At 40.8% G+C, this 14,504-nt stretch overlaps 2 protein-coding genes across 3 annotated transcripts in view; both read right to left on the bottom strand.

The window, feature by feature from the left end:
- KIAA2026 (KIAA2026 ortholog) overlaps window positions 1-1,675 on the bottom strand; it is a 128,286-nt gene extending 126,611 nt beyond the window's left edge. The window contains exon 1 of the mRNA XM_032849598.1: window positions 427-1,675. Within this exon, the coding sequence (XP_032705489.1) occupies window positions 427-1,031 (605 nt within the window). The 5' untranslated portion in view covers window positions 1,032-1,675. The remainder of the gene's footprint in view (window positions 1-426) is intronic.
- A 3,264-nt stretch (window positions 1,676-4,939) lies between these two features.
- RANBP6 (RAN binding protein 6) lies at window positions 4,940-8,571 on the bottom strand. 2 transcript variants are annotated; one of them, XM_032849595.1, is made up of 2 exons: window positions 8,408-8,535; window positions 4,940-7,292 (listed from the first exon to the last, which is right to left on the bottom strand). In XM_032849595.1, the coding sequence occupies exons 1-2, from the start codon at window positions 8,420-8,422 to the stop codon at window positions 5,226-5,228; spliced, it is 2,082 nt and encodes a 693-aa protein (XP_032705486.1). In that variant the 5' UTR covers window positions 8,423-8,535; the 3' UTR covers window positions 4,940-5,225. The 2 variants fall into 2 exon arrangements, with proteins under 2 accessions (XP_032705486.1, XP_032705485.1); XM_032849594.1 differs by having other exon boundaries at window positions 4,940-8,571.
- Between the last annotated feature and the right edge of the window lie 5,933 nt (window positions 8,572-14,504).

Genomic DNA, 14,504 nt, shown 5'->3' with positions numbered 1-14,504 from the left:
AAACGACCGTCTTTTTACATGAGCCAAACACATTTTTCTAACGACATTTCATCTTAAAAACTTTTTTTAATGTCATGTTAAAACTGTCTAAAAGTTGTGGTCCAAATTTTATCACACTAAAATTCTTCCTCTACCCTATCCTCGTAATTCTTCCCATCGGCATCATTTTATTTTATACCTACAAACTTTACCTGTTCTTCACGGCTCAGGGCTCGGCTCCCTTTCGGCTTTTCATCTAGGTGCCCACATCCATCACACCTTTGCCGGCCCCCAATCAAGGCTGCTCCTTTTCCCTGGGTTCTCAACACCAACTCTGCACCTATCTGCTATGACACCCGCCCCCCCGCCCGGCCCAATCCATCTTCAGACACGTGAGAGGCTGTTTGTGTCACTCCATCAGTCCCATCCAGGATGGGGTTCACTTACCGAGAGAGAAGCGCCAACTTTTGCTCCAGCATCATCTCCAGCTTCTGGCCCTGTTTGGAGATCCAATGGTCCACCCCACGCAGGCGGTAGCACGTCTCCAGCATTAACCTGAAGTCCGCCACGAACTCGGTAATGCTCCCATACTGGCCGCTGGCGAACTTCTCCTCCATCTTCAGCAGACACATGCCCTGCCCGAACTGTTGCGGGAGGGCGCGACCGCCCCGGACCCCGCCGCGCGGCCCCTCGGCCACCTCATCCTCCCCAGTGGCAACGCCCCCCAAGGGCTGCAAGAAGGGGGTGGTGAGGCCCCGGTGCTTCTCCTGCATGAACTCGCCCAGGATGCGGTAACCCTGCTGCAGCTCATAGGTCAGCTCCTGCTCCTTGCAGCCACCGCCCCCGACTACCATCTCCTCTTCCTCCTCCTCCTCCTCCTTCTTCTGGTCGTCCTCATCCTCCCGCGAGAAGGAACTCCTCCCTTGGGCCGGCCCTGAGGCCGGGACCGCCGCTGCCATCTCCGCCTCAACGTCCTCTTCCTCGGGCGCCGGTGGCTGCCACTCCTCCTCCCCGGCCGGCTCCATCTCCCCCGGCGTCTCGGGCACGCTCATGGCCCCGGCAGGATCAGGCTGGGCCGTGTGGAGCGGCCGCTCGAGGCGCCGGGGGACGCGTAAGCGCGGGCTGCTTCCTCAGGGCTCGGCCGAGCCTCGCAGCACCAGCCCCATCGGGCTCCACTCTCAGCCGCCAGCTCCGCTCACTACTCACGGGGGTCTCGAGCTCGCAGCCGGCGGGGCGGGGTTACATGGCGCGAGAGGGAGGGGGGAGAGAAGAGGAGAGCCTAGGTGCCCTCCTCTCCCCTCCCCCCGGCGGCGGCGCGCGCCAGGCCCTCCTTAGCCTCACCCCTCCGCGCCCCGCCCGCCCGCTCTTCACCGGCCAGGCCGCGCCTAGTTGCCGCGGCCTTGGCGCCCCACCCCCTCCGGACCAGCTGTCGGGGTGCTAGGAAGCGGCGAAGAGGAAGTGGGGACTCTTCTCTTGTCGCCCCAGAGGGGGCCGCAGCACTGGGCTGCAGCGTCTGGGGCTCCTCCTCTCCCTCACACCCACTCCCGCCCCTCTCTACCTGCGGGGTACCCGGGGAGGAGGAGGCGGCGCGCGGACGAGGCCCGGCGACAACTGTCAGTTAGAAGTCCCGCTGGGCCGGGGGCGGGGAAAGGAAGGGGAGGGGCAAGGAGAGAAGGGGGAGGGCACTCAAGCTACCCGCAAGCTCTGGGGCTAGCTGTGGAAAAAGGCAAAGAAAGACACCGTCGCCATCCACGGTGCGCATGCGTAGTAGGACAGCCCCCCCCCCCCCCCCCCCCCCCCCCCCGACGCCGCCCCCCCCCCCCCCCCCCACCCCCTATGCGTCCGGCCCAGCTACGCGAAAGCACAGACTTCGGACCCCGAGGCCTGGTAGGTTGCGCAGCTCAATGATGTCATCAGCTTGTAGACGGCTGTTAGAGGCGGACTGGAGAGGGAAGCAAGGCGCCTGCGCAGCTGTACTCGTCGGTGCCAGAAAGGTCGAAGAGCTTTTAGAAGCGTGTATAGCAAGAGGTTCTTTATTTTGCGAGATCCTGATTAGCCCTGAAAACTAAGAATAATTCTGAAGGAGCTTGCTAGATAACACTCTTTAATGGCAAATGAGTAGTGAGAAGGCACAAAATGTAGATCCTGTTAAAAATTTTATGTTCTCTGCCCCCACCTTCCTCTTTGTGACCAACAGATTTTTAATAAAAAACTAGAACTTGGAAAGTTTAGAAAGGAGTTTCAAGGACTCAACCAACTGAAACATACGTTCACATGCAAAAGAAAAAGAGATAATTCGTAGAACTCAAATTTCTAAAACTCCGGTCCCCAGTTCTTTAGATCAATTCCTATTTTAAGTAATCTAATGTGTTAAAACTAACATTTTCATCTCGGTTCTCGAGATCTGCTAAGAATAAATAAAGGAAATGGAACCTTAATAAAAATCCTTGCGGTTAAAAACAATCTTCAAATAATTCAAGTCTAAGGCGTACAGCATTAAATAGTCATTAGCCTTACAATGTCACTACACATTTAAAAATTACTGTTTAGAGACTGTCTAAAAAGTGGACTCGTTCACTTTAATTTAGGTATTGCTTAAAGTAGGGAGAAAGGAGCTAATAGTTCCATAAAGCAGGTATTATTTTCTCATCTTCTATAAGAAAGATACACACATCTTTCTACTTAACGCATAATGTTCTAGCTTGATACGTGCAATTGCCATCCTAGAAATCAGGCATTTTAAAAGTAGAAGCCATCGAACCAAATGGTCGGTATATTTAATTCTTGATTATTGTGAACCTTTAAAGCACTGATAAAAGTCAAAACTTCAAAGCTTGGGGGACAGTAAGTTAAATAGCAATATTCGGTAAAATAGTTAAATGGGAACACTGGATTGTTCCTATTATCCAGTTTTCAAGGTCTCCTCTCATCAGACATTTGTAACTTATTGGGCCCTTACAGCATTCTCTCTTTCCTTAGAGCCCTTAGATGTACCTCACAGGAACAAAGCCAGGAACCAGTCTAATTTCAGCAACTGGCAAGGAAAAATGTGTCTGACTGGACATCCATCATTTCCTTTGACAAAGCCCAAGAATCTGGACCCACCACCCCCTAGCAAATATCTTCATCTTTAGCTACCAACCCTATTTCATGATTCTCTAATAATATAGATTGCATTTATTGAACCCTGTGCCACCAAGCACTTTATATTATCTCCTTTAATTCTCGCAACAATCCTAGGTATTATGTCTATTTTACAGATGCAGCAACTGATGCTTAGGTTAAGAAAGTAGTTTGCCAAAATTCAAATCTAGGTCTGTCATATACCTTCTCTATCATATCATATATCTCTATCGATCATATCTTCTCTATCATAAAATTCTCCATGGTGCCTAATTCCAAGTCATCCGGCAGAATATCCAGTTCCTAATGCAAGGTGTAAGGAATTGCTAGAAATTTGACCAAGGACTTCTGAAGGGATATTAAGATAAACAGGTATGAGTTGAAGGAACATCAGCTATAGATCATGTAGAGGCCAAGATGATTGTGTTCTTAGCTATAATGAAAGTAGGATTGGGTCCTTAAACTCAAAAACAGAAACAAAAACAAACTATTATACAAAAAATACGTTGGTTGCAGGTAAATTAGAAAATATAGATTAGTGACAAGAAAAATTGCCATTTAATCCCACCACCCAGAGAAAATTTCTATTAATATTTTATGGTAGGATTTTTCTATTTATTTATGTGTATTTTTATTTATCTTAAATAAAATTGTGACTATACCATAATTAATGTCCTTTCCTTTTTTCCCTTATTAATAATAAATCATTGTCGGTAATGGACAGGAATTCCACATCTAAAATCTCAACTTCCTATCTCTGTCCACAACAGCCTAGATGGCCTGTTCTTCTGAACTGGCAAGGAGTGAATCAGGGAAATTCTAATGTAAAAGCAATTCTAAACCATAAGAAAACAAGATATAGGTACAAACAACAGCACTAATAGGGTACCATTTATTAAGCATTTACTTGGTGTTAAATATTTGCTAAATACTTTACATACATAGTACTCACAATAACCCCAGGAAATGATGACAGATATATTTGTTCTTAAATTTTGGATCAATGATTTGCTTACTAGAAAACTTTTTTCTACCCTACAAAAAGCTTGACATTAAAGATCAACATTCCAATTAATAAAATTAACTCTAGATTTATAGAACTGTTTTCTTAAAATGCATATCTACTGCTAAATGATTGGTCTCAAAGCTGTTTTATTTTTCATATTTAAAGATATAATTAATTTTGCTTCCCTTTCATTTTCATAAGAGAATACTCTTCAGTGCTACTATAGAATCTATTAAGAACTTCTTCGAAATAGAAATCTACTTAAGACCCATTTTGAACCAGGGCTTCTCTTCTTATTGGGCTGCTTTGCAGGGAAGAAATGGCATACATACACAATGCAATATTCTCTTCAAACACATAATATTAATAGACTCCCACAAATACTGTTTGTCAAACACTGAATAATGGTGTTACAAGCTACCAATGTTACATGTACCAGGACAGCCTATTCAGTAACCATACTTCTTAGAGAGTCCTGATTAACTTGAAAAATAGAGTTCAATCAGGCTAAGATTTTCAAGTTCTCCTTAGGGACTAGAATATGAATATGCCTCACCCTGTTCCCAGGAGGACATTATAAAAAAGTTCATAGGCTAGATAGAGAAAACTCCTCACATCCATGGCAATTATCTCAAAACTCCCAATTTCAGCATCCTCCCATTACCATGGAAACCGGCAGTATTATCAAGGAAGAATTAAGCTTGCCACTATTTTTCATCTATAATTCCAAAAATATTTGTCCTGGAAGTTCCATCTTTGTTAGCTCTCAGTATCTTGTGATAGGCAACATGACATCTTGACACAAGTATATTGTTTGCTCACCATCAATAATTCAGACAAGTAACAACACTTTATATACTTCACATCAACTAGGGAAAAGGTGACAAACATTCTAAGACAACAGAAGCACAGTTATCACCAAGTTCTGTGTTTAAGAGATAAAACATGCAAGGTTAACATAAGGCTAGAACACTGACTAATCCTGGAAAAACATAAAGGGAAGGAATATTAACTGTTCAGCAGGGAGAACAGTTCTCTCAATTAAAATGGAATACGCTCACAATAATTATTTGGAATTACTTTCATGGTAAAAATATTCAAGTGACATTAAAGTGCATCAAGCAAAATTTAGCAACTCCTGTAAAGCTTCCTGCTGCACATCATCAAGTTGGGATATGCATTCCAACCATAATTCTTCAGAAGTCTGTACCTGACGCACAACATTAGCTAGGCGTTTGGCACAGGGATCTTCATAGTTAATAGTCTCACTGATTTTTCCTTCTGCAATTATACTGATTATTTTGGGAAGATTGGAATTATTTGGACCAAGTACAACTGGATGATTACTTTCAATTAAGTCACAGAGAAAACTCAAAGTCTGAATAGCTTCCTCTTTATCCTCATGCAGTGGAAGCCATGATAACCAGTGTGGAAGAACTTCATCTACATTTACACAGTTAGGCTTAAACCTCAAAATCTTCCCTACTGCTGAGATACAGTTCTCTGTAGCAATGACATTTTTTTTGGTTTTGGAATTTGCACACTTAATAACTTTTACCAGCAGCGGAACAGCTTCTGAACATAAAGAACGATAATCATCTCCACCAAACTGTGCCATAACACCCAGGCCATAAGCAGCAGCTTGCCTGACTTCAGGGTTATTATCTCGCATATTTAGTAGCATTGGCCACCTAAAATATTCTACATATTTAAATGAGGTTGGACTACAGTGCTCTATAATATCATCAAAAATGCACAATCCCCACTGCCTGTCTGGCCATGGCCTACTCGAACAAATTAGATTTACAATTAATGGAAGCAGCTGTTCAAACCACGGTAAAATCTTTTCCTTATAAGTACTAAATAATGAGTGCAAAATATCTGATACTTTGGTCAGAATATAAACATCACATTCATCCTCATCTTGCAGAGACATTTCAACCTGTTGGTCATAGTTTTCTTCCTGTCTTTTAACCTGTCTCAATTCTTGGTTTTTAAAGTGCCCTTCAAGTTTTGTTTTGAGTATTTCCCCTAGTTCTTCCAAGTGTTCATCGTTAAGGCACCCATCTCCCATTACTTCAATGGACTTTGCAAAAGAATTCATTATTTCTGAGAGTACATCTGTATCAGGTTCAGTCCCAATAGCCTTAATTAAGGGATCACATATGAATTGCCATATCTGGGCAAGATACTCTGGGCCATGAATTCTTGCACATTCCAGGAGAAAAGGCATAGACTCTGCTGCTGCCACTCGAACATTGTCATGGAAATAAAATTTCAATAAAGGAACCATAAGCTTTACAACTTGTTCTGTATATTCCACAAATCCTTCCCTTAACTCCTTAGCATAGTAAACCAACATCTGGCAAGCAGTTGCTTTTGCTTCGAGTCCTGAAGTTTTAATTCCAAAACTTTGTTGGTCTCCAAGATTTACAAATTGCCATCCATCATCATCACTCATATTTTCCACATCTTGTGTGTCTAAGAGAGCAACATCAGGTTTAGCTGAAGCAGTCTTAATAAGAGGTTCAATAACTAGTGGAAGGTACTGTTGAAAATCATTTCCAAGAATTTTACACATTCTAGCCCATGCTGAAACCATGTAAGATGTCTGAGGGTCATCATCTTCCATATTACTTAAGTCAGATTGTGTCTTTAATAATAGCTGCATCACATTTGATGCATCTTGCATAAATTTTTCCTTCCCAACAGCAAGACCAACATGGCTAATGCATTCAATAGTTTTTCCTTTCAGAAGCTTAAGTTCCTTTTGAACAGCAAGCTCAACAATGTGCTTTAGTGATGGCATAAATATATCATAATATGGAACAAATTTTTCTTCTATTGTATCTGCAACTGAGGCAATGGTCGTCACAAGCTGTTCCAAGGCCAGTTTAGTTCCATTCCGAATCAACTCTTGAAGTTTAATCACCAAGATAGAATGTAGATTTCTCACCATACTATCCAAATATAGAACAAGCAATGCTTTGGGGCAGTCTTCAATAAAAATAATAAGTGCAGAAGCCGCATGTGATTGCACACGCTGATTACCTTGATTTTCCATGGTACGCAACAGAGCTGCAATCACTGTTTCATGGAATTTCTTTTGGAAGTTAGGTGCAAAATCTGTAGCCATCTGTCCAAGCGTAGTACAGGCTGCAGCCCTCACTCTTGGGTGAGGATCCTGAAGAAAAAGCAAAACAGAGTTAACTGTTTCGTCTAGAATTGATTCCATTTGCTGATGGCATCCTTCTCCAATGGCAGATAAGGCCATTAATCCAGCATGTCGGTATTTCCAGTCAGGGCTCTGAAGCATCTGCATGATGTGCTCCTTAGTCATTGGTAAAACAAGTTTTCCACCAAGCCCACAAGCCAGTCTGTCTAGGGCACTCTCAGCAGCAACTGCATTGCTGTCAAAATCATCTTCTTCCATTTCATCAGCATTTACCCAGTCCTCATCATCTTGTAGATCAACCATCATTGCTAATATATGAGGAACTGCCTGTGCAATTATATTTGTATGTTTTTTCAACATTGGGGTTGCAGTTTCAGACAAGGTCACTATTATTTCAAGGGCCAGCTGGCGTTGCAGATTACTAAGTCTAGAGTCTCCACATAACTTCAGACTCAACTGCAGAGTATCTTCTAAATAAGGACCCAGATATTTAGGTACAGTATCTGCAATCTCAACAAGGGATTCTAGCACTGAATCATCATCCTGATAGCACGAGTCATTTACAGCCTGTAAGATTCCAGGAAGCAAATCTGCAAAGTCTTTGAAAAGAGCAATATTATTCTCATTAGCAAGTACAAATGCAGCTGCAGCTCTAGCAGACAATGTCCTGATTGCGGGATGTTCTTGATCTTGAATGCACTGGTCCAACAACCGTTTGATGATATCCAAATCATGCCGCTCTTGATTCCCAAAAATCCCAGGAAAGTGCCAGAAAACATGAAGTGCAACTTCCCATAGAACTACATTTTTAGAGTAGATTGAATCAATAAGGAACTTCAGACCTTCGGGCCAGTGGTTAGTGCCATCCTCATCTATCAAATTCCTGGCCAGCACGGCAAAAATATCACAAAGTTTTTTCCTCATGCTAGCATGTGTTTCTAACTTAACAGCCAGTATCAGTTCAATCTTGACGTCCCTCTGAACATCAGAAGGCAGATTTGGATAGACTTCCTCAAACCCCGAGGACAAAAGCCGTCGTAGCAGTGCGGCAGCCATTTGTCTCACCTCATAACCTGCTCTTCTATTTCTGACAGCATCTAAGAGGAATGTAGTCTTACACAGACCTGGGATATTTTCATAGACTTCCTCTGCCTGTCTCCGCACCATACAGCTTGGATTGATCAGATTCTTCAGAAGCTGGTAAAACTCTTGCTTTCCCGACACAGTGGCCGGCAACCCTGCAGCCCCGGCCGCCGCCATCGCGCTCTGTCAAAGAAATCGCGACCGGGAAGAAGGGAGGGGGTCTGCGGCCAGAAAGAGTGACGCAAGCAAGGCGCCAGAGGGGATGGGCGGGGTCACTCTTCCTCTGCTCTGCCGTTGGTTTGCTTGTCTTCCAGGTCGTAGGCAACTAGGTGTCTGGGGATGGGTAGGTTAGAGTGGGGATGAGTGACCCTCCATCTGTTTTCCAATAAGAAAAAATACCTACGGAGAAAGGAAAGAAAGAAAGAAAAGAAGGAAAGAAAGGGAGGGAGGGAAGGAAGGAAGAGAGAAAAAGAAGGAAGGGAGAAATAAAGAAATTTATGTTATTGAATGTATGGATGATTTTTTACCCTTTATTTCTAAACTATTGTTACCCCGATAATTTTAAAAATGATTACATCTTGAAAACCCTCCAGGTGAAAGAAGCCAGCCACAGAAGACCACGTATTGTATAATTGCGTTTATAGTAAATGTCTTCCCCCGCCCCCCCCTCCAGAGTAATTTCATTTTATTAATTTTTTTCAAGTGTTTATTTAAATTCTAGTTAGTTAACAGATAGTGTAATATTAGTTTCAGGAGTAGAATTTAGTGATTCATCATTAGGTACAGCACTCAGTATTCATCAAAAGTGCCCTCCTTAAATACCAATCACCCATCTAGGTCATCCCCTGTCCACCTGCCTACATTAACCCTCCTTTTGTTCTGTATCCTAAAGAGTCTTTTTTATGGTTTACCTCTCTCTCTCTTTTTGCCCCCCAACTTCATCTGTTTTGTTTCTTAAATTCCACAAATAAGCGAAATCATATGGTATATTCCTTTGACTGAGTTTGCTTAGCATTATACCATCTAGTTCTAGCCAAATCATTACAAATGCCAAGATTTATAGTTAAGGTCTTGAAAAGACAAATCTATATAGAGAGTAGATTAGTGGTTGCCAGAGGCAGTGGGAAGGAGAGAATGTAGAATGATTGCTGTCAGATAGTGGGTTTCTCTTGGGGTGATGAAATATTATAAAATTAATTGTGGTTGCATAACTCTGATTATACTAAAAACCACTGCATTGTACAATTAAGATTGGTCAATTGTATGGTATGTAAAAATAATACCTCAATAAATCTGTTTATCAAGGGTGGTTGGATTATGGACATTGGGGAGGTGTGTGCTATGGTGAGTGCTGTGAAGTGTGTAAACCTGGCGATTCACAGACCTGTACCCCTGGGGCTAATAATACATTATATGTTAATTAAAAAACTTTTTAAAAATCTGTTTATTAAATAAGTGCAATAAAAGGTGGAGACCCTGATTACCATCCCACTACCATATCTAATGGAGTAAAAACAGTAGTGCTCAAACTCTGGTGTGCCAGAATCACCTTGTCTGGGGACTATAATAAAGAATGAAAAAGACAACTGAATAAAGCATAGTGGAAAGTGACCTGGGCTAGTAATAAGAAGACTTGAATCCTAGTCTTATCTGTAAATCAATTTTGTATCCTTGATCATGTCACTCAAGGTTTTCTTTGCATGTTGCCTAAACTGTAAAGAGCTTTTACAGTTTTCCTTTTAGTAGGAAGATGTTGAGATTATTCCAAGAAACAAATGCCCCTGAAGCTAAATATTATTTCTTTAAAATCAAGCAGGTGTGTCAGTCAAAAACAATGATCATCCCTCTAACAGTGATTAAATCTTACATTTGTGTTAACACTTTGCCACTCTGTCATTTTGAATCTTAATCAGGTTTGCAAAATTGGTGGGCTGGTGTAATACTAATTTTAGGTAAGAGAAACTCAAAGAGGTTAAGTGATCTGCCTAAGATGACACAGCTGAGTCTCAAATCCACCCCTTCTGAAAGCAACACCAATGATCTTTCACCATACCGCTTCCCCATAATTACTCTTGGATTTGTAACTTGATCAGAGGTCTTGACTTCTTGAAAAGTCTGTCTTAAACTTCTCCAAGTGGGCTTAAATTTTAATTTTTCAAAAATGTTACTGCATATGCTCACAAAGATAGTCCAGCTTTAGGATTAACCAGATAATAGACAAAACAGTCTTATAAATTACATTGTAATGTGCTATACTATACACATTTAGGAAGAAGCATTACTCTCTAAACAGTTTCTCATTCAGAGGACTTAGAATGAACTGCATCACTTAAAATACTGATTTTAAATATAGGTATTAGGATACTTATTTTAAATATAGGTATTAGGAGCCAAGGTCTAAACTACTGAATCAGAATTTCTAGGAAATGCAACCTGAGAATGTCCCATTTTAACAAATACACTGGGTTTTAATATAAATACAAAAATATGAAAACACTGATTAGATCAGGTTTTAGGTTCTGATTCCAAAAACTTGACTACAGTTTTGCATATTGATCCAGATCACTGGTTTTCCTACTGTTTCTTAAATGAGTTTAACAGCAGGGCCTTGCTTTTGATATTTCAGGAAATGTTGATAATTATATGAGGGTCAGGGGAGGGGAGGAGGCTTCTCCTAACACTGTATCTATTAGTATATTAGAGACTTATTAAAAATTTCAATAAGTGGGGTGCCTGGGTGGCTCAGTGGATTAAAGCCTCTGCCTTCGGCTCAGGTCATGATCTCAGGGTCCTGGGATCGAGCCCCGCATCGGGCTCTCTGCTCCACAGGGAGACTGTCTCCTCTGTCTGCCTGCCTGACTACTTGTGATCTCTCTGTCAAATAAATAAATAAAATCTTTAAAAAAAAAAAAAACTTCAATAAGTTACCACCACAGACCTACCACAATGTTTTAAATTTAAAAGTTTGACAATAACAATGGTGGGTGAGGATATGGAGCAAGAGGGAATTGTTATATTTTTGTAGTTGTATAAGTACAACCACTTTGAAAAAATATTTGGATTAAGATTATTTGGAAAAAATAAAATATTTGGAAAATTCTGGGTTAAAAAATATTTGGAAAATTCTGGGTTAAAATTACACAACCATTCATTTTCTCAGCAAACATTCATTGAGGGTATACTCAAGCATGGTGCTGCGTGCTGGGGATAAAGATTAAATACATGAGGATGCTTATGAGAGACAATAAATGTCACCTACCATAGTTATCACTGTGGTGATGGTAAGTCTGCCATGGAACCAAAGGGGGTTGTGGAGGCAACTAATCTACTCTGGGTGTGAGGGAGATAAGGTAAGTCTTCCCAGAGAAGGTGATATCAGGGCTGACCTTTTTTTTTTTTTTAAGATTTTTATTTACTTATTTGGCATAGAGAGAGAAAGTACAAGCCGGGGTAAAGGAAGGCAGAGGGAGAGGGAGAAGCAGGCTCCCCGCTGAGCAGAGAGCTAGATGTGGGACTTGGTCCCAGGACTCTGGGATCATGACCTGAGCCAAAGGTAAACATTTAACTGACTGAGCCACCTAGGCACCCCAGGACTGACTTTTGAAGGATGAATCTTCATTCACTATTTGAAAAAAAGGAGAAGTTTGTTCTAAATAGAGGGAACAGCTTCATTCAAGGGTAAAGAGGCAATAGAGCCTAGGGTGGTAAGAGTTCTGCCAGTATTTCAGATTGCTGGAGCATTGGGGACAGGACTTGAGGGGCCTGAGATGCTACAGGAGGCAGACAGGAGGAAGACAAAAAGTTAAATAAAGGCTAGATCATGAAGGGTCTTATATTCCATGTTGAAAATGTGTATTTTTTTTTTCCTAAAGGCAATGAGCTCTTTAAGGATTTTATTTTTTTTAAGATTTTTTAAAAATTTATTTGACAGAGAGAGAAAGAGATCACAAGTAGGCAGTGAGGCAGGGGGAAAGAGGAAAACAGGCTCCCTGCAGAACAGAGAGCCCTATCTGGGGCTCCATTCCAGGACCATGAAACCATGACCTGAGCCAAAAGCAGAGAGGCTTAACACACTGAGCCACCCAGGCACTCCTGTTTAAGGATTTTAATCAAGGACTGTTATATAATCAATTTACAAAAAGGTTACTTTGCTAATAGTAAGAAGATTGGAGGCAAATCAGTTAAGCTGAAAGTTTAAAGTATAAGAACAATGGAAGTGGAAAAAAGAGGACAAGGATTCAAGAGGTTTTAAGGAAAAGTGTCAGTGGAGCTCAGAGGAGGAGGATCTTAGGAAATTGCCCCAAGTATTAGTCTTGGCATCTGATTGGAATACTGCAATTTACCTATTTATTTACCTATATATGCATAAATAGCAGTGTTAATGTGGACCAAAAGACTGCTCTTTGTAGAGGGAAAGAGTCTTTCCTAAAAAGGTGCGTCCCAGAATCTATACTTAGTTCTTCTAGTTGCTCCAACATGCTATAGTGACAGTCATCATTTTAACAGTAGGAGCTAAACTGAATCTGCTTTAGGAAAATTATTTATGATCTTCTATTTTAGAAAAATACATACTTACTTAAAATTTTAAAGTACTTCCACTCGATATTGTACAACTCTATTCTATTGACTTTTTGCACTGTTATTTCTTCCCTTACCCCCATCCCAGTAATGCACGTAATATCCAAGATTTCAAGACTAGACTTGCAGATTTGATTAGAGTTGAAAAGCTTTATTAAATTTTATTATTAAAATTGGCTTTTAAAATTATTTTCACTGTTAAAAGGCCATTTAAGAATGTTTCCATAAGGTAGCTCAATACCACACAATTCAACTATTTATTAGCAGCTTACTAAGTGGGGAAAGTGCAAAATAAGTTGGAAATTTCTTCCAAGATCTGAGAGATTTAGAGTCAAATGAGGGGGACAGAATTAAATTGGACATATTTGGCATTTTTAAAAGAATAATCCAGAATAAAAAATACAAGAAACAAACAAACAAAAAATACCAGAAAGTCTCCCACTGGCCTAAAAATGGGACAATTGGAATGTCAAAAAGAATAATGTCTACAATGGACTTAAAAACATCAAGTATATAAACAAAAGTGATGTGTTTCTAATTCTAACAAAAGCCACTAACTCATTGATCATTTTTGGAGGTTGCTAGGTCACCAACTATGAAATTTATAGAGATATAATCAAGATTTTTCCTGTCTTTCCTGTACAAACTGTATTTTACGATAACCAAATAGTTCATGAGAGTACTTTCTTCCTTATAAAATTCCAGCTAATGAGTGCACAAAGAATGCTGAAATCAGAGAATTTCTGTGTTGTAATCCAAAATGAAATCATGAATCTAGGTAATAATGAGTAATGGATGTTAAAACCATTAAATGAAACATGGATTGGGAATTCAGTAATAAAGGGATTAAGCTGAAACCACCTGAAATTACTGATGAATCTTATTAAAAGTGTAATAAACCAGAGATATCATTTACTTGTTGTCTTTCAGCTCCACATCCATACTTCCTATAATTTGTTCTCTGATCCTGAGGTTAGGCTTTGGAAAAAAATATTCTCTTTCCATAGCTGAGACCCTGACGATTTCACCAAAAGGAGCCATTAGAGATATGGAGGATTTTTAAAAGTATAGAAAAGGGATTAATCCTTCTTGTTTTTCCTTTTCTTGTCTGTATTGTCCCAGAATGGCCCTTTCTCCTGGTGGGAACAGTTTCCTCCCTTGTGCAACCCTCAAAAAAATCTAATCTCTCTCATCTCTGCAGAAATACTACCAGTAGTCTGGGGGTACCCCTTTCTTAGAGGTTTCACCTACAGCTCTGGGAGGTCCATCCTCTGAGCTTAAAGATACCAGTTCCATTTTGTTCCCTCAGCTATAGGGATTTTAATAGTTCCTTCAGCTATCATCTTTTGATTATGTCAGTGCTATTTATTTACTCTTTTGAATCTCCCATACCTGCATAACCAATCCTTTAAATAAAATTTCCTCTTGAAGTACTCAATGTGATTTGTTTTCCCAACTGGACCTTGACTCAGATACCAGGCATTAAGGGATGCAATAGGAAGTATACTGCACGTATGAAGCATTTTTATTTTAAACCATGTTATTGAGATACAACTTACA

Source organism: Lontra canadensis, unplaced genomic scaffold, assembly GCF_010015895.1.
Source record: "Lontra canadensis isolate GAN:19392208 unplaced genomic scaffold, GSC_riverotter_1.0 scaffold234, whole genome shotgun sequence".
Lineage (NCBI taxonomy): Eukaryota > Metazoa > Chordata > Mammalia > Carnivora > Mustelidae > Lontra > Lontra canadensis.
Note: the sequence above shows the minus strand (reverse complement) of the source record. Positions and strands in the feature narration are given on the sequence as shown.